This window comes from Scophthalmus maximus, chromosome 12 (assembly GCF_022379125.1).
Source record: "Scophthalmus maximus strain ysfricsl-2021 chromosome 12, ASM2237912v1, whole genome shotgun sequence".
Lineage (NCBI taxonomy): Eukaryota > Metazoa > Chordata > Actinopteri > Pleuronectiformes > Scophthalmidae > Scophthalmus > Scophthalmus maximus.
The window spans coordinates 19,215,793-19,232,687 of NC_061526.1; the positions used below are offsets into that span (position 1 = coordinate 19,215,793).

The 16,895-nt window shown below is 46.7% G+C and overlaps 2 protein-coding genes and 1 long non-coding RNA gene across 9 annotated transcripts; 2 read left to right on the forward strand and 1 right to left on the reverse strand.

The window, feature by feature from the left end:
- Positions 1-531: 531 nt before the first annotated feature.
- On the reverse strand, positions 532-12,397 carry LOC118282828 (sodium- and chloride-dependent betaine transporter). 5 transcript variants are annotated; one of them, XM_035604334.2, is made up of 16 exons: positions 12,256-12,397; positions 10,693-10,899; positions 10,014-10,148; positions 9,245-9,385; positions 8,876-8,993; positions 7,808-7,864; positions 7,117-7,246; positions 6,465-6,599; positions 5,212-5,315; positions 4,979-5,142; positions 4,336-4,448; positions 4,108-4,245; positions 3,270-3,372; positions 2,573-2,673; positions 1,947-2,093; positions 532-1,824 (listed from the first exon to the last, which is right to left on the reverse strand). In XM_035604334.2, exons 2-16 carry the CDS (start codon positions 10,880-10,882, stop codon positions 1,657-1,659), a joined length of 1,944 nt encoding a protein of 647 aa, XP_035460227.2. In that variant the 5' UTR covers positions 10,883-10,899; positions 12,256-12,397; the 3' UTR covers positions 532-1,656. The 5 variants fall into 5 exon arrangements, 4 of the variants coding, with proteins under 4 accessions (XP_035460227.2, XP_047192338.1, XP_035460235.2 ...); XM_047336382.1 differs by lacking the exon at positions 12,256-12,397 and adding an exon at positions 11,251-11,717 and having other exon boundaries at positions 4,979-5,103; XM_035604342.2 differs by lacking the exon at positions 12,256-12,397 and adding an exon at positions 11,251-11,717.
- On the forward strand, positions 7,786-10,267 carry LOC118282947. Its single transcript, XR_004784409.2, has 3 exons — positions 7,786-7,882; positions 9,657-9,764; positions 10,031-10,267. It is a non-coding gene; the product is annotated as an uncharacterized LOC118282947 (long non-coding RNA).
- LOC118282906 (protein mono-ADP-ribosyltransferase PARP11) lies at positions 11,740-16,224 on the forward strand. 3 transcript variants are annotated; one of them, XM_035604472.2, is made up of 8 exons: positions 11,781-12,005; positions 12,271-12,395; positions 13,618-13,738; positions 13,829-13,904; positions 14,244-14,316; positions 14,624-14,751; positions 14,880-15,031; positions 15,122-16,224. In XM_035604472.2, the coding sequence occupies exons 2-8, from the start codon at positions 12,279-12,281 to the stop codon at positions 15,436-15,438; spliced, it is 984 nt and encodes a 327-aa protein (XP_035460365.1). In that variant the 5' UTR covers positions 11,781-12,005; positions 12,271-12,278; the 3' UTR covers positions 15,439-16,224. The 3 variants fall into 3 exon arrangements, with proteins under 3 accessions (XP_035460360.1, XP_035460351.1, XP_035460365.1); XM_035604467.2 differs by having other exon boundaries at positions 11,740-12,154; positions 13,618-13,904; XM_035604458.2 differs by having other exon boundaries at positions 11,740-12,005; positions 13,618-13,904.
- Positions 16,225-16,895: the final 671 nt, after the last annotated feature.

Consider the following 16,895-nt stretch of genomic DNA (forward strand, 5'->3'; position numbering starts at 1 on the left):
TTATGTCGAATTTTTTTTATTGTCTTTGTCTCCTTAAGATAAAGACCAGTCAATTTTATTCTGCACCCTGACCCACGTGACCCGGAGGAGTTTTATTTATTTGTTGTTTTTTTTTACTTTTAATGCCCGATTTTTTCTCAGGGCTGAGGGTCATTCTGTGACGCTGGGGGGGGGGGGGGGACTGGGCGGAACTGCCTGTTAATTGAATGCCGGGTCGGATTACACGGATGACTGAGCTTGGCATTACCATGGAGCAAGTTCATGTTCACATACTGTACCGCACAGATCCTGTGACGTCACTCATACACAAAAACCCCTGAATCTTTTCATATCCGTGAATGTAATATATATTTTACGGGTAAATATTTTAGCCTAAAAGTAAGTAGGAAGACGCAGATCTGTGGAATGTTTTGTTTGTTTTCACGGGAGCACGGGGAACAAGTCACTGAACTGGACTTTTATTGAATGTTTATCCTCCCTGCACAGAAATCAATACGGACAGAGTCAAATGAGGAACATTGCAGCAGGACATTTAGCATACTGATATTTTTAATGAGATTGTTAAAGTTTATCAGCATCTGCACACAGACATATTGAGATGAGGATTTTTATGCAAATTCTCAAACAAAAATCTGTACAATTTGGTTGTATATATGTAAAAAAGATATATTTTTCTCAATAACAAAAAAATGAGCAGTGCAGTATGCACACGTTTGCTCAGTGCACAACTCACAATAACATAATTCATATACCCATACCCCACAAACAGACACATTTTGCATTCTTTGAGTGTAGTTTTGTAGTTTTGTCCGCTTTGATTTGATTAAAAATGAACTATAATGACTCAAATGTGGTAGATGAACGACCTCATTAGTGTTTTTAAGCAGAACAAGTTTAAAAATTATAAAAATCTGGGAGAGTGGCGTTAAAGAGTAGTGAGCAAACCAAACCCCTTCTGATCTCTTCTTGAGGGCTTTGACAGACGACCAAATCTCTGAACACAGTGTGGGCCGTTGAGTTGCATTGTGGGTAATGTGGATGCCAGGTTTTGACAAGGAGAAAGGTGGAATAAAAAAAAAGGCAATATTTTTTAGTTCTGGTTCGTCGATTTTGTATTTAAAATGTCCAACAATGTTACAGGGGAGCTGAGGAGAAATCCGTGTCTGGGTGGATTTAGATTTTCTCAACTGCTCAAGCAACACTTCAAAAAACCTTCAGTCAAAACTGAGGGTCCATAGCAACACACCGGACAAGTTTGGAGTTGATTGGACAAGTGGTTGTCAGACAGACATTTAACCATGTCACCAACACCCCATCATTAAAGTTATCGACAAAATTGAAGGTCAGACAGACAGAAAGAGAGATTTCTCCAAATATGAGTGGATTGGTACGATTATATGTAGGATTACATGTGCAGGAGTAATGTATGTATAGTATGAGCTTTTTAAATGGTGCAGATTAATGTATTGTCAAAACCAACAACAACATAAATCAAAACCAAAAATCTCCCTGACTCATGAAATATGTAAACATTTGTAAACCTTTGTAAAAAAATGATAATAATGTGTGTTTACTTGTCACAGATGAGTAGGGAATTCATTGATTCCGCCAACGCCCCATCGTTTGCTGCGAGTCTACAAGTGCCGTCAATGGCCGTCAAACGCCGCTGGGTTCCTCCATCCTCATCTTCTCGTTGCTGTCGTCCACGGTCCGGGCCGGCGGCCCCTGGGACTTGACGATGACGTATTTACACAACGTGAGCAGAGGCTTGTGTGGCCGCGCCTGGCGCAGGTCGCTGGACGGTGTAGTCATGTTTTGGGCGTTCTGATTAAATGGAGACACATCACATCGAGTCATTTTTCATTTGGAAATTGCGCGTAATCATGTTTTGGTTTTTTTCTTCTTTTTTTTAAACTGACCAAATACAAGCTTTTGAATTCACTCACCCGCCACAGCGAGACCAAAACAAAGAGAGGGATGCACATCAGCGGCACGGCGATAAGTACAGCACCGAACTTGGGGCCCCAGGATCCAGGTTGATAACCGTACACGTTAATACTGTGTATGGCTGACAGATTATACAGAAACGTGACCTAGGGGATAAAAAGAACGGTCAAGTTAGAGGATTAAAAGCTGAAAAATATCCTTCCAACTTGCAAAGTTGTAGCTTCTGCTGACGACTCGGGTTCAGATTTCCAGAGAGAAATTATTTCTGTGGTTTTGCATACAGTACCGACTTACTCACAGCCATTCAAGAATTTATATACCATGCCTACTGTACTTTCTGTTCCGTGTACTTCTCGCTGGCGAAGTGCAGCATTAATGATGTGGTAAAAATGAAAATACCAATGATAACAAGTTAAACAATCGGCAAAGCCCGGGAGACTAGAAACAGGAAGAGGTGAAGGCAACGGGAGCAAAAGATGGGTGTTTGGAGGTGATGTGAAGAAAGCCATGAACGCCAATGAAAAACGAAAAAATGGGCGCAGACATTAGAAGCAGAGAGCCAGCGTGAAAGGAAAGAGGCACAGAGCAGATGCAGAGAGGTGAGCCGCCGTGTCCGTGGACTCACCCCACAGAGGAGCGGCGTGATGAACAGCCAGCAGTACTTCAGCACTGGGAATGGCGGGTACCCGATCATGTCCTCAATGTTGTCATAGAAACGGTCCGCTCCTGAACGCGGCCGTTGGACGGGAGGGTGTTGAGTCAATCAGAGGCAACAATAGGATGGCGAAGCCATTTACCTCTGCTTTTTTTCATATTCCATTGTATGCTCCTTCAAACTCTTATACTCTTAATTCATTCAACAGCTTTAGTTACTTTTCAGATTCAGTGATGACACATATTTATTAATATGTGACAGTGTGAGCCTTTCACAGACATATCGTTATCGGACATATCGTTATATTTGTTGTATATCGGCAATAGGGAAAAAAACATCTGGACCCTTTTACGATGAGGAAAGACCCGCTGACAATGTCATTAAATCCTGTATACACACAGAGGGTGAGAGACAAGGGCAGCAACTGAGTATTCAAAAAGAAAAATGGCGAGCAAATGAAAATGTAAAGAGGTCTAACATGAAGCCCATTTCTCAGCTGGTGCTGGTTTCAGGCCAGTAGGTGGCGCACTCGTCCTTCTGGCTTGGGATTGATGCTGCAAACCTGACCTCCGGGTGGTTGGACTCCCTGCTCACGGCTGCAGATTTTGCTTAATGTTGCAGAAACAACTGTCAGTTAGTGAATGACCTCGGTGCTGCCAGTGCTTACCGTACACCCAGGCAATGATAACACACTCCAAGCAGGCGATGAAGAGGAGACCGATGGGACTGGCACCATAGTTGTCCACCAGATAAAAGATAACTATCCCTCCCTGAAACACAAGAAGGAAAAAAATACAAGTTGTGTTGCGGGGGGGTTTTTCTACCTCGCTGCCCCCCGACAACGACCTTTCCTGTTCTGCAGTTTCCCGCAGGGTTGCCAGGTCTGCGTTTTTTGCTCATGGAATCGGGCAACTTTTGAAGTACTGCTGCTGGCTGGGTAGATTCTATTCTGCACGCATGCACGAGTAGACACGAGTAGAATCCATACATAAAAAGTCCATGTTTTGAATACATTTATGAAACGAATTTATTTATAGCCAAATTCTTCCACACTGACTCCAGATCAGCACTTTTACGTACACACAGACGCTCTGGCTTTACCACACAGACCTGGCAACCCTGGTACATCAGGGGGCCCCCTGGGCATGATATTCCCGTTGACATGCATGTTGAAATTAAACCCCTTAACTTTACCAACACTTTGGACAGTTCACGCGCTTCATTTGAACAATTCAGTTAATTCTCGTTCAGTGTAAAAAGACAACTTAAATACTAGACACTTCAAATCCTGACCCGGTGGCGCCGCTCGATGAGAACGTTTGAGGATCGCCAGAGTTCAAAGGCGATCAATGGAAATCACAGATGTCTAGGGTTGGGGTTAGGTTCACTATACAGTCCACGACATAGAACTCCTTCGATAGTGAGTCGGGGGTAGTGAATGAGTGGGAGATACTACACACAGAAAGGGAGGAGAAACGATTGGACGCGGGCGTGACACACTTTACCTCGGTGACGAGCGGCAGCCCCAGTAGGAAGAAAACCACGACCATGACCAGGACCAGTATCTCTCTCGCCCCGGGCCTCCTCAGGTGACGTGGGAACATGTCCGTGATGGCTGTGGCCAGGCCCTCCACGCACAAAAACTGCGAGCACAGCACGAACCCTGAAGATTAACTTTAGAGGATCATCCTGAGATGCTGCATTTTTCTGGCGCGCATTGCTGTGCCACCTACCTGAGAGTCTAGGCCCAGAAAGAAGAACATGAGGAAGAAGACCACGGCCCAAAAAGATGGGGCAGGCAGCAACGACAGGACCACGGGAAAGGCTATGAAGGCCAAAGATGAACCTGGAGGAAGCACGTCTATATTAACACATTCCTCTGTGCCATGACCTCGATGACCTGGGATTCAAAGTCCTTTGACACTGATTCCCAACTTTTCACGTCTGAAAACAGCTTAGGAGACGTAAAACTTTTAAATAATTGGCCCCAACCCTCATAATTGTCTTGTGACTATTCATTTTTTTTAGAACTTATAACTTAATACTGTATAGCGCTTTTCAAAACTGCTTTAAAATGTTAAAAATGAAATAAAATGAAAAGAATTAGGAGACAGATAAATAATGAAAAAAAACAAAAACCATAACAGTAAACGATCAGAGAATTGTACAAGGTCAACGCAATGTTTAATGCCTGAGAAGTGCCGTCGACCACGAGGACTTTTTGGCTGCAAGACGCCATCCTGTGGACACTGGGGGTTGGTCGTCGACAGTGCCAGCGTTCCGACGCTCACAATTAAAGATAGCGCGCGCTTTTCAGGATATGTTGTATGGACAAAGTTGACGGTCAAAACAGTAAAAGGCGCAAAGTTAACTGACCCGCGGCGGCGACATCCCCCACCGCCATCCCCTGCTGTTCAGCGAGGAATCCCAGCACTGAGTACACGACGACACCGGAGAAGATGCAGGTGGCACTGTTCAGGCCGCACAGCACCAGGCAGTCCCTGCGAGAGAACAGGACGAGTCCGCATCTTGAGACGGCACTGGAAAATGAAAGCCGGTGATAAAAAAACGGACTAACAGAGCAGCACTCTGCGAGGAAGGACCCTGACCTGTAGCAGTCGTTGTTGTATCGGTTGTAGCTCCCCAGAGCGGTCAGGACTCCATGGCTCAACGCGTAGGAGTAGATCACATTAGTCATTGCATCCAGCCACATCTAGAGACGGCACGAGATTGGCCGTTAGAGTCCCCGTTGGTCAACCAATGGAGCCAACTTTGTCACAAACAGTCGCACAAACCACTAAGGGCAAGAGCAGCGGGAGGCGGCGCGGTGGAGCTCGTTGGCGTGCCGACGGGGGGGAAAACACCCAGAAAACCAAAGAGAAGGAAAAAAAACCAAAACAACACGACAAGAGAGATAAGAGGGAGATCGAGATACAGTCATGCGGGAATAAAAAGGGCCGGATTCGGAGGAGGAAAACATTGTTCAACATTGACGCTGTGGTCGCGTGCAGCACATTTGGGTTTGTATTTGTGCGCGGCATTGTGGACACGTCTCGTCCGCCTGCAGGCCGTCGCCCTGACGGCATCTGGTTGACATTAGAGGCGCCACGGCGCTGTGGGTCCTTCCCACGAGACCAGTCAAGAGTTGGCAAGAGTCCCAAAATAAAACCGGCTCCCCCCTCCGGCCCCTGCGATGGGTCGGACTTACTCGAGGCCTCGGGTCGGAAATGCGGAACTGTCGCGTCCTCGGAAGCCCCCGGCTGGCTGCTCTGCAAAGTCGCACACTCACACGCAGGCAAACAGAAAAGGGGAGACGCATTCACACACTGAACAGGCCACAGATGCAGGCCAGAGCTCTATTATGATTTCCTCCGCAGATCAAGAGAAGCAAAAAAAAAGGGGGAAAAAAAGACCCTCGCATGCGAAGGCAAGACTCATTAGAAACAGATCTGTTTTTTAAGACCCTCGTGCATTGCATAACTCTGACCCCTAACTGCTTTCACCTGCTTTCCACATTACTCCCAGCCGGTGTTCTCGAGAGTTTCTCCCCTTTCCCTTTCTGCCACGGTTAAAGCATGAGATTCCCGCAACGGTTCAGAGATGTGCGAATAGCGTTATTTTTTTCCATTTAATCAAAAGATGCTGTCTTGGGCGAAACCCAGTCGACGTGTGAGACGGGAAAAGACCCCGGCAAAAAAACTAAAAACAAAGGAGGAGGGCAAAAGAAAACGTCCCGACGGGAATGGCCAAGATTGTTTTTTGATGGATAGGTCGTATAAACATGTGTGTACACGCGCACATACATGGCCGCGTGGGAAGAGGAAGTGAGTTTTTGTCTCTTTTTTTGAAGTCATAATCTTACAAATGGGTCAGCGAGCCGGCTGAAGTCGGGTGTGAGGTAGTACCCCAGGCCTGTTGCAGCTCCGGGGAGGGTCACGCCACGGAAGAAGAGGAGGAGCAGCAGCAGGTAGGGGAATGTGGCAGTGAAGTAGACCACCTATGGTGCAAACACAAAATTACACGTAAACAGGCTGTTGGTTTCATATCTATATTCACTCTAGAGCCCGACCAATATGGATATTTGGGGGATACCGCTATAAGGGAGCAAAACATTTCTGATGTCGATATATCAGCGAGACTTACACAATCTCAAAATGTGCGGCAATTATTCCAAAGGTGTCGTTAACAAGCCATTATGACAAAGTTATTTTACAGTTGATCACGGCATTTAAGAGATTCATTTAAGATTTACAAGACTAATGCATAACCAAAGCAATCAATAACTGAAAAGACAACAACGTGAGGAGGGTGGTCAAGATAATAAAAGACGGGTCAAAATCTAATTTAGGAATGAACAGATGATACAGTGAAGACCAACTATCACCTATCGATTCCCCTTCAACATAAAGAGAAGAGAATACAGGTACGCCGTCGGGGAGACGAGCTGAAGACAGCCGACCGGACTACGAGGGCACCGAAACCTGAACGTCCTGTTGGCTGAAGCGAGCGCCCACCTTCCCGGAGGACCTGATCCCCTTCCATACGCAGAAGTAACATATGAGCCAGGCCAGCAGGAGACACAGAGCCAGGTCCCAGTGCACGGTGCCCAGGGACATGTCACCTGACATCCTCAACACACGGTTCCTGTGAGGGGAGAGACCACACGCGTCCACACGTTCATTATTTGGATCAAGAAATCCATGTTTCGGGGGGTTTTTGCGTGTCAATGGGAACCAATGTAAACGCCCAGTTTGTCTTGTCGGGCTTCATAAATGTATGCATTTTGTTGGACATCATGCGGAACAGTACGTGGGAGAGATGTCCCGGTATCCGCTCGCACACTGAACCGCGAGGTCCCCGCGCGAGGAGAGCCGCGGCTGCGGGGGGAAGGCAAACAGCTTCCTGTCAAAGGTCGGAAGGTGAAGAACGAGGCCATGGGATCGGTCACCCGTGGCTCGTGGGGAACGTAAACTGGCTAATTTCCCCCCCTTGTTGTGCTTGGGTGGCCCCAGTGCCCCTTCTGTTGATTCACCATTAGCATCGAGCTTTCTCAGCACCCCGGGAGAGAGGAGGCGGCCTCTTGGTGTCTGGGAAGCGTGATGAGCTGGTGCTGAGGAAGGTTCCACCCAAAGAACAGGCTCACTGGGGAGGAGGATATTACACGTTCGAAGAAGGTGTGTGTGTGTGTGTGTGTGTGTCACTCACATCCAGAACTCCACTTCCGGCACAGCCATTTGGTCTTGGTCTGTTTCATTGCTGGAACTGGGACAGGTGAGTCAGGTGAGTTAAAATCATAGTCGTTTTGAACAACGCAAACGCACTTTGTTTTCAGTTGTGAGAGGCAGTCTAAACAATCTCAAACAATCTTGTAATCAACAATCTTTAAAGGGACGCTCACCGTAACTGATCATTTAAATGAAACATTTAAACATTTTTGAGGAATACACTTGATCGCTTTCTTGCCGTGAGCTAGGCGAGAAGTTTTGACGCAAGAAAAAGGCGTTCGCAGAGACAAACCTCGGCCGAGACTGACGCGCTATCTTGCCATGAAGTGGGGAGAAAAAAAGAATGCAGTTTTCCCCAGATCTGCTCCCAAATATACTGGCTTCCTGTATGGAAATCGACTCACAAACAAATCCCTATGACAGTAAAGGTGGAACCATGACTGGTATTGAATTTAAGTTTAGTTATCAGCCAAAACACCCATACCATATATATAGATAGATTAAAAGGTAATGTTGATTGACATACTGTGTGAGTGTAGCCGTTAATAAGTAGCATTTTGATTGTTGTGCGAATTAAACAAACAAGATGTAACATGTCCATCAATGTGCGTCACTGGTTAAGGACAGAGCGAAGCCGTATTTCCAGTCTTTGTTTCCAGTCTTAATGCAACGCTACGCCAAAACAGCTGCTGGCTGAAGCTGCACACTTACCGTACGCGAATGTGCATACGTGTCTTATCCTATTCTTGGCAAGACATTCATCTCAGCCACTTGATTAAGTGTTGTGCGAATTAAACACTAACAGTAGATTTAGCGGGGTGAACGTTTCACCCCCAAACTGTCAAAGGCAGCAATTAATAGTTCTTATGGTTTTATTACAGAAACAGACTTGTGACTGTGAACCCAGGAGCAATATCCCGAATATCTTACGAATCTTCCCGTGCATCAGTCCCACTATGAATTCAGTCACGAGGGTTATATATTTTGCGATAGCTCACCAGGTACGCCTCAATAATAATAATCAAAAAAAAATAAAGATGCCACTTACAAGAACGAGTCGTTCTCAAAGAACTCGGACGAGGTGATGTTATTTAGGAAGGACCAGTTGAAGTCGGGGCGAAACATATGGGGGTTGGCGAAGGCGCTGACGTGACTGTGGCACGAATCTGGGAGGTTGAGGGAACAGAGGTCAGAGTGAGATGCACGGTTCACGATCCAACACGCTGCAAAACGCCGGAGGATTTATCGTGTGGGGGTTTCCTGAAGTGTATACAAAAAGTGAGATTTAGTGTGTGTGTGTGTGTGTGTGTGTGTCCGTCTGTTTGTGTGTTAGATTCCACGCTGCTAATCAAATACAGATGTGTGTGTGTGTGTGTGTGAACATGCCGGTGTCGTGTGTCGGTGAGCGCGCCGCTACCCGTGTTCCACCAGTTGTCACACGACGTCCAGGGCAGAGGACTCTTGAAGCAGTTGACCAGGTAGAAGATGGCGTAGGCCAACCAAACAACGTGGTAGGTGTTCAAATAAAACACAATCATCTGCGTTGCAATCCCCAACCCTGCGGGACACAGTGAGTCGGTGAGAACGTTCCTGGCGGCCGTCTCCTCCTCGCCGTGTTGTGCAACAGTTACGCCTCCTCGGGGGCTGGTTTGCTTCCCAGACTCCACTTTCCAGACACCGGTGAACACATGTTGTGTTCTTTGGTTCACTTCGGTTGAACATCGCGAGCGTCGGATAGGAGCAATAAACAATCATAACGAGCTCGCAATCAGTGAAAAGTTCCCCCACCACACCCAGTATTCACTTGAATGAATCCTCTCTTCCCCCAGCAACTTGGCCTGTTTGACATTTACACCAGATAATGGAGAAACACGCCCGACTGCAGATGTACAAGGCCGCTTTTGTCGAGGGTCAACCGCTGCTGGACTCCTGCAGAGGTGCGTCAATTCAAAGACTGGCTTCTAAACATTCCTCGGAAAATGGCTCTGCAAGTTTGAAACACTTGAATTTATTACTGCGAACCATATGTTTTTCGTGCATGCAAAAAAAGAAGAGATTTAATCTCTAACTACTTACACAATTTAAGAGCATGCCAGACCGGGGGTGGGGGGTGGGGGGGTGGGGGGATGACACAGAGAGAAAAAATGCATTTCCTGTACATCAATGGACTAATTGTGTAATTTTACCCTCAAACATGGGACAGATCTTTCTCCAGGCCGTGACGCCGCCCTCACTGGTGTACTGGCCCAATGCCGTCTCCAGGAAGAAGAGAGGGAGGCCAAAGAACATGAGGATCACAAAGTAAGGGATGAGGAAGACCGCTGCAAAGAGACAAGGGATGAAAGACGGCGCACGATGAAGGCGACGTGAGGCGGGGATTCACAGAAACACTGGCACGCAGTGCACTGACAGAAAATCACACATCCGGCCTAATGTTAGAAGATTATGGAATGTTTGGAATAACTAGGATGAATCTGGATGGAGTCACGGAGGGACACCATGTGTAGAATTGTCTGTAATGTCACAGTAAAAGTTATATTCGGGGGGACTGGAATCTTTACAGAAGAATCAAAGCTAAAATTGGACATTATTAAAATGTTGTCTGACTGACGGGTTGGATTTTTCACGTGTCTGCCTTTGACCTCCCGGCGATCTGACGACTCTCCACGTCTTATTTTGTTGAACGTTAACACATGCAAACATGCATATGCATGTGTGTGCGTGTGCATGTGTGTGTGTGTGTGTGTGTGCAGATATACAAATGCACACGTGCAAGTGTGTTTTGGGCTACATATATGCAAGGGTCCAGTTAATGTCTCAGCCTGCAAAAATCACCCACACACACCCCACACCGGAACCCCTCACCTCCTCCATTCTTGAAGCACAGAAAAGGAAAATGACACAGGGATCCGAAGCCAACGATCACCCCGGTCATGGAGAGCAAGAACTCCTTGTTGTTGGCCCACTTCCCCCTGGGCAGAGACCCCTTTTCGCGGGCCCCCTTGTCAGGCCCCACGCCTCGATCAGTGGGTCCCGTGGCTGTTTCCTCAGTCATGGTCTCTCTCTCTCACTCTGTTCCACGCACACACGCGCGCACACACACACACACACACACACTAAACACTTCAGTGAAATGCAAGCTATGCCTCTCATGTTCTGTCCAGCTTCTCTTCAACTTGCAGTTTGCACACATGGATCAGAAGCGGATTGTGTACATATTTATCCTAATGGCTCATTCTCTGGTTGCAGATCCAAAAGAAAGAGGCTCAGGAAAAAATAAAACCCTCAACCAACAGCAAAAAGCAATAAACTGGTAATTGCTTTAATGCATTGCTCGACTTGTGCAGATGGTCGCAGCATGTGGCCACATTATTATACAAAAAAAAATATCTAGCCTCCAAAACAAAGATTTGATGAACTCACCCTTGCAGCCGTGCGCCCACAGTGAAATCCTTCGACCGAGAGAAGTTTGATGGAACGGTTTCTAAAGAGGGAGTGGCCCGAGACAAACTCTCTCTCTCGTCTCTCCCGTGACACGCCCCCCCCCCCAAAAAAAACACGTTTCGCTCTTCTCAACTTACAGAAAAAAATACAAACAATAAAGTTCTGAAGAATAGATTACTTCGATGCCATGGATTGTTATTAGATTATTATCACGGATGCACATTTCATTGGCTAAACGGAACTAAACGAATTCATGAAGCACAATGTTTCCCAATGAGAAGTAGAGGAATACACATAAAGTGGTATGAAGTGTGTGGGGGGGGGGTTAACGTACGAAAATGTAAATAACAACTGGAACAACTTTGTTTGAGTTGTATATTTTTTTGTATTGCATATCATCTATTTGTTGGGTCATTTTAATGAAACCACTTCATGTGGTTCTGTGATTTTGTTTTTGTCGGCGCTGCCTGACAGAACAAACCGAGGGAAGCAGCGCTCCTGCCTCCCAGGGAGGGCGTTCCCGTCACGCCGACGCAGTGACGTAGGGCTCGTGACGAACCAGGAAACAAAAGTAAACAACGCACAGGACGGAAGTAAAAATGTTATGCGGCGTTAGTCATCCGCCGCTCTCGTCCCGAGTTTGTCCTTCCCCCGGCGCCTTGTGAAGAAGATGCTCGGGGGGCTTTGAATCCCGATAAGGACAAGGCACCCGGCGGGAGGCAGGCTGGACCCCGGTAAGACACCCGTAGAGCCGCGGGGGGAGTGGGCTGCGGCAGCCGGCTAACGATGAGCTAGCGCGACATGGCAGTTTCCCGCATTGTTTCAATGTAGTTGACAGGATGAACCACGGCTTCAAAAACAAAACACACCACCTCGACGTTAGGTGTGTCCGACGAGGGAGACCCACCACCTCGCCCCTCACCCCACCCTCCACACACGTCATACCACCCCCACCAACCCCTCTTCAATTGCGTGCTTTCTCACTTATTAATTTCGCAGATTTAGCGATGTTAGCCATCAGGTCGTCGGAGGAGGAGTCCGCCGAGATGGAGGAGATGGACACGTCGGAGCCCAACTGGTGCTGGTTCTACCTGGCCGAGTGCGGAGTGTGGCACATGTTCGAGGTGAGTTCAACACAACTTCCAGCAGCATCATCACAACAACAACAACACACTTTCCCACAGGGCCCCGCCCGTGGCCCCGCCCGTGGCCCCGCCCCCTCCCCTCTCAGTAGACCCGTGATCGAGAAGGGCCGATACATGTCTACTGTTCTCACAACTGATCAATCATCTGAGTTGCTGGATGGTTTAATTCAACATTTCTTTGCTTTTGCAATGTTGGTTCGACAAAACAAAATTTCAGGATGTCACCATGTGCTTCAGAATATTTTGATGGGCCTTTGAATGTTATGTAGTGGCCCTGTGATGGTCTGGGGACCTGTCCAGGGGCGGACCCTGCCTCTCGCCCAATGTCAGCTGGGATTGGCTCCAGCACCGCCTGCCCCTTGAAGGATAAGGATAAAGATAAAGAGTGTGTGATAGTTGTGCAATGTGGATCTGTAGGTGTGCTGGCAACAATCGCTCCAGCCGTGTTGGACCAGGACGCTAAAGTTGTGCTCAGGTGGGAGTGTAGACCAAGGAGGGACGGGGAGTCCAGTTCTAGACTGTTTATCTAGATGCAGTTCAGCATGACAAACGCTGTGTGTGTGTGTGTGTGTGGTGTGAAAGTCCAAAGAAGAAGCAGAGCATGAGAAATCTGAGAGGATCACCACCACCTGTATGCGATGGGATCTCAGATCACAGGAGTGTGTCTTTGATGATCACAATAGTGTGTGTTTGTGTGTGTGTGTGTGTGTGTGTGTGTGTGTGTGTGTGTGTGTGCGCCTTTTATTCTTGCAGCAATCGGGATTGTGTGATAGGATTTCAAATAGACAATTATCAAGAATTTAAATGAACATTTGAACCGTGCAACATTTGACAGTTACTCACTAAAAAATACTGTAACATAACTCAGAAATACTATCACAGATCAGCAGTCACCTTTGAATCACATCATTTAAATAGAAACAACTCTCCAAATACACTTGCTGCTAAATAGAAACACTACAGTTGCATAGAGGGATGGCCTTTTTTACCAAGAGGCATAGAAAATGGATCGATGTGTTTTGTCTGACCAAAATAGGAACATGCAATCTCCTGTCATCTAAAACCAAGAAAAGCTCACAATGGAGAAGCTGGAACTAACTAATATTTTCCTGAATTAATAATTACATAAAGAGCTGTCTTTTTTTTTGTCCGTTGACTTAACTCTCTCCGGTGGCCTAAAGTTTCTCGACTCCCCCGTCAGATCGACCCCAGCGCCGCCTGCTCCGTGACCAGCGCTCAGATCGAGCAGTGCTACAACAGGAACCAACGCGGCGTGATGGAGTTCTACACGGCCAAGTACACATACCGACTGGACTTTTCAGGTGTGATGGCCAAAGGCAAACTCTGTCAGTCGGTACGTGAATACGAGTTTTCCGTGGCCCTAATCTTAATTAAATCCTTCTTTTTGCCAGTTATGCGGCAGATCAACGTCACGACGGGGAAGCAGCGGCCGATCAAGCGCTCCCTCCACTCCGCAACGGGCTTCAGGTGAGATCTGGTGGCTGAAGTCGCCACTTCAACCTCTTTTCGCCGATCGTGAGGGAGACGTTAGAGAGACGAGGTTGTAGCGAGCAGTAGTGAGGTTGGGAGTGAGGAGGCCACGCTCGACTTGAAAGGTCAGGGGTCAAACATCTGTAAACCTAAGGAATGCCTAAGCACAACCCTGAATTGCCACCGGCTCTGCGGGGAGCTGCCCCGCGGCTGACCTTCACTTCTGAAAAAAAGCAAAGAGCAGTAAAGAGGAGTTATCCATCATCGAATGAGGCTCTCTCTCTCTCTTTTTTGTTATTGTTGTAGCAATCTCTCTCTTTCACTTATTTCCGTCAGGTTTATTTGTGATAATCTTGCCTTGCCTGTTCCCTGTCACTGGGAGAGAATCAATACAGATGAACCCTTTCAGGTGAGTGACGTAACGTTTTTTTAAAATACATTTTTCACACACAGTTTTGGTAATGGATTGGTAGCGTTTACACATACATGTACATACTTTTATTTTCATAAACAGTTGCATAAATGACCAGTTAGTAACACTTCAAGTTGTGATCATGGTGACAGGAACTAAAGGAACACATGATGGTATCTACATTGTATTTACAATTACGTAAAGAAAACATTTCCATTCTCTGCGGTTTACTGGCTGTGTACTTTGACTGTTTTACTCATGTGTTTGTGTGTGTGTGTGTGTGTGTGTGTGTGTGTTCCCGCAGCTCATCCAGCTCGGCAGAGACACGTACGAGTTCAAAGAAGTCGCCAGATTGTACGAGAGGACAATGGACCATCCAATCAAATCCATCCAGAGGATTCAGAACCTGGACCTGTGGGAGTTCTTCTGCAGGTAGATATTTGTTGGCTGTGACCCTCTTTTCCCTTTTGTGGCTTTTAAAATCACACTCATTCAGTAACAAAGTGACGATCACGTGCTCTTGTGTTGTTGTTGTTGCCATTACCTGGTTCTCCCCTAAGGAAGAAAACGCAGCTGCGGAAAGTCAAGCGCACGCTGGACATTGAGGAGCGAATGCTGTTCCACGGCACGGGACACAGCAACATCCAAGCTATATGTACGTTTAACTTTGACTGGCGGCTGACGGGAAGCCACGGCGACGTCTACGGCAAAGGTAGATACCTCCGTTGGGACGTTACGTGACTTTAAAACCACTTTTGTTGTTGTTAGAATCTAACATTTTCCTCGCGCTTGTCACTTCCAGGGAGCTACTTTGCCCGCGATGCCAAATACTCCAGTAAATTCTGCCACACCACGGGGAAGCACAACACCACGCTGCAGAGGCACGGTCTCGCCCCGCCGATATTCGCAAGCGAGCCGCCGTACAAGACCATGTTCCTGGCCCGCGTGCTGGTCGGAGAGTACACGGTCGGCCACCCCATGTACTGCAGGCCGCCCTCCAAGGACGCCAGCTTCACCAACTTCTTCGACAGCTGCGTCGACGACATGGCCAATCCAAAGATTTATGTGATTTTTGACAGCAATCAGATTTACCCGGAGTATCTGGTCGAGTTCTACTGACACCGGACGAGAACACGTGCACTTTTTTTCTTTCTTTTTTTTAAATAGAGGCTGGATCTCAATCTCAAAAAAAATTTAGGACACAGAATCAGACGATGGGATGAAAATGGGGGAAAAAAAGCTCAAGGGGACGTTTGCTTTTCCTTTTTTGTCAGATCCAGTGTCGAACTGGAGCGCGAGTCAACTAAAAGTGCCTTTTGGGGGAAACTGGAAATCCACGAAGACTCTGTGTGACCTTATGTACAGTTTTTAATACTGTACAGTCTAATTCTAGGGCCGGCACCTTGTGGCTGGAACGTTTCTGTGACACGAGAAAAAAGATGAAATAACTAACTGAAGGTCAGCCTGTATGGCGATTTGTTTTTTGTTTTTTTGTTTTTTAATGAAATGCAGAATCTGTACTTGCTCGTCCAATAACTGTTGTTAAAACAAAGAGTGGCAACTCGCAGCCTGTAGGTTTAGAGGTGATGTCGGCTACAGCCCCCTCCATCACATCCACAGTGCCGCGCATGAGCTTCTTCACACGTCACGTACACATGATTCCAAATGACAAAAAACCAAAACCCGCGACATGTTCCTGCTCACTCGTGTAACGTCGACATCTGTGTGTACCTAGTACAGTGTATTACCTACGCATGGATTTATTTCTATTTGTTTTTGTATCCATGAAAACTCTTCTACCTCTGATTTTTTTTTTTTGACCATGCATCAGTGCACTTTTCCCCCCTTTCCATGAAAGGTTTTGTAATTGTGTCACAGTGACATAAAGTTGTGATGTCATGTACACTCGTCGTCCTTGAGTAATATATTTTCTTCTCCTTCCCGCAACGATATTTGCCAAATGACTTGGACTGAACCTCGGCTTGAAGTTCACACCCCACCCAAAACAACGAGATCAGTTTTAGCATCGCATCTGAGTTTGACGTCATCACGATATCTTTCGCACCCAGAAGAAATGTGTTCATGACAAAAAAAGAAAAATAAGATGTAGCCAGCACATGTATAGTACTGTAGAGAAAAGTAACCACACAATGTAATATTGCTTTTGCTGTGTGCATTTGTTGGGTTAACAGTATGATTGTGTTTGGGGGTTTTTTGTGTGTGTGTGTGTGAGTTGTTGAGCAGCTGCAATAACAAGAGGATTCAGAGAGTGTGTGTGTGTGTGTGTGTGTTTGTGCTGTAACAGCACAAGAACAGCTCCTGAAGCAGCTCTTGCATTTCCTTAAAGTGAAGAAACAGCCTGATGTCTTCAGTCTTAACACTACAGCTGTGTGTGTGTGTGTGTGTGTGTGAGAGAGAGAGAGAGAGAGTAGGGGTGTGTGATGCTATATGTGTGTCTGCAATTTGCACATATTTGAACTAATAAACTTTTCTGCGTAAGCAGAATGAATCGTTTCTTTCAGCGGAGACCGCTGACTCAAGTGTCACGCACTCGTCGTCCTCTTGCGTGGAGCGTT

Coding starts and splice junctions, on each gene's coding strand:
- LOC118282906 (XM_035604467.2), top strand. CDS start 12,279: ATGTTAGCCATCAGGTCGTCGGAGGAGGAGTCCGCCGAGATGGAGGAG. Junction 13,905..14,243: donor CACTCCGCAACGGGCTTCAG/GTGAGATCTGGT, acceptor TATTTCCGTCAG/GTTTATTTGTGATAATCTTG. Junction 15,032..15,121: donor CGGCGACGTCTACGGCAAAG/GTAGATACCTCC, acceptor TGTCACTTCCAG/GGAGCTACTTTGCCCGCGAT.
- LOC118282828 (XM_035604334.2), bottom strand. CDS start 10,882: ATGACTGAGGAAACAGCCACGGGACCCACTGATCGAGGCGTGGGGCCT. Junction 6,600..7,116: donor GGATCAGGTCCTCCGGGAAG/GTGGGCGCTCGC, acceptor TTTGCACCATAG/GTGGTCTACTTCACTGCCAC. Junction 5,143..5,211: donor TACAACAACGACTGCTACAG/GTCAGGGTCCTT, acceptor TTCATTTTCCAG/TGCCGTCTCAAGATGCGGAC.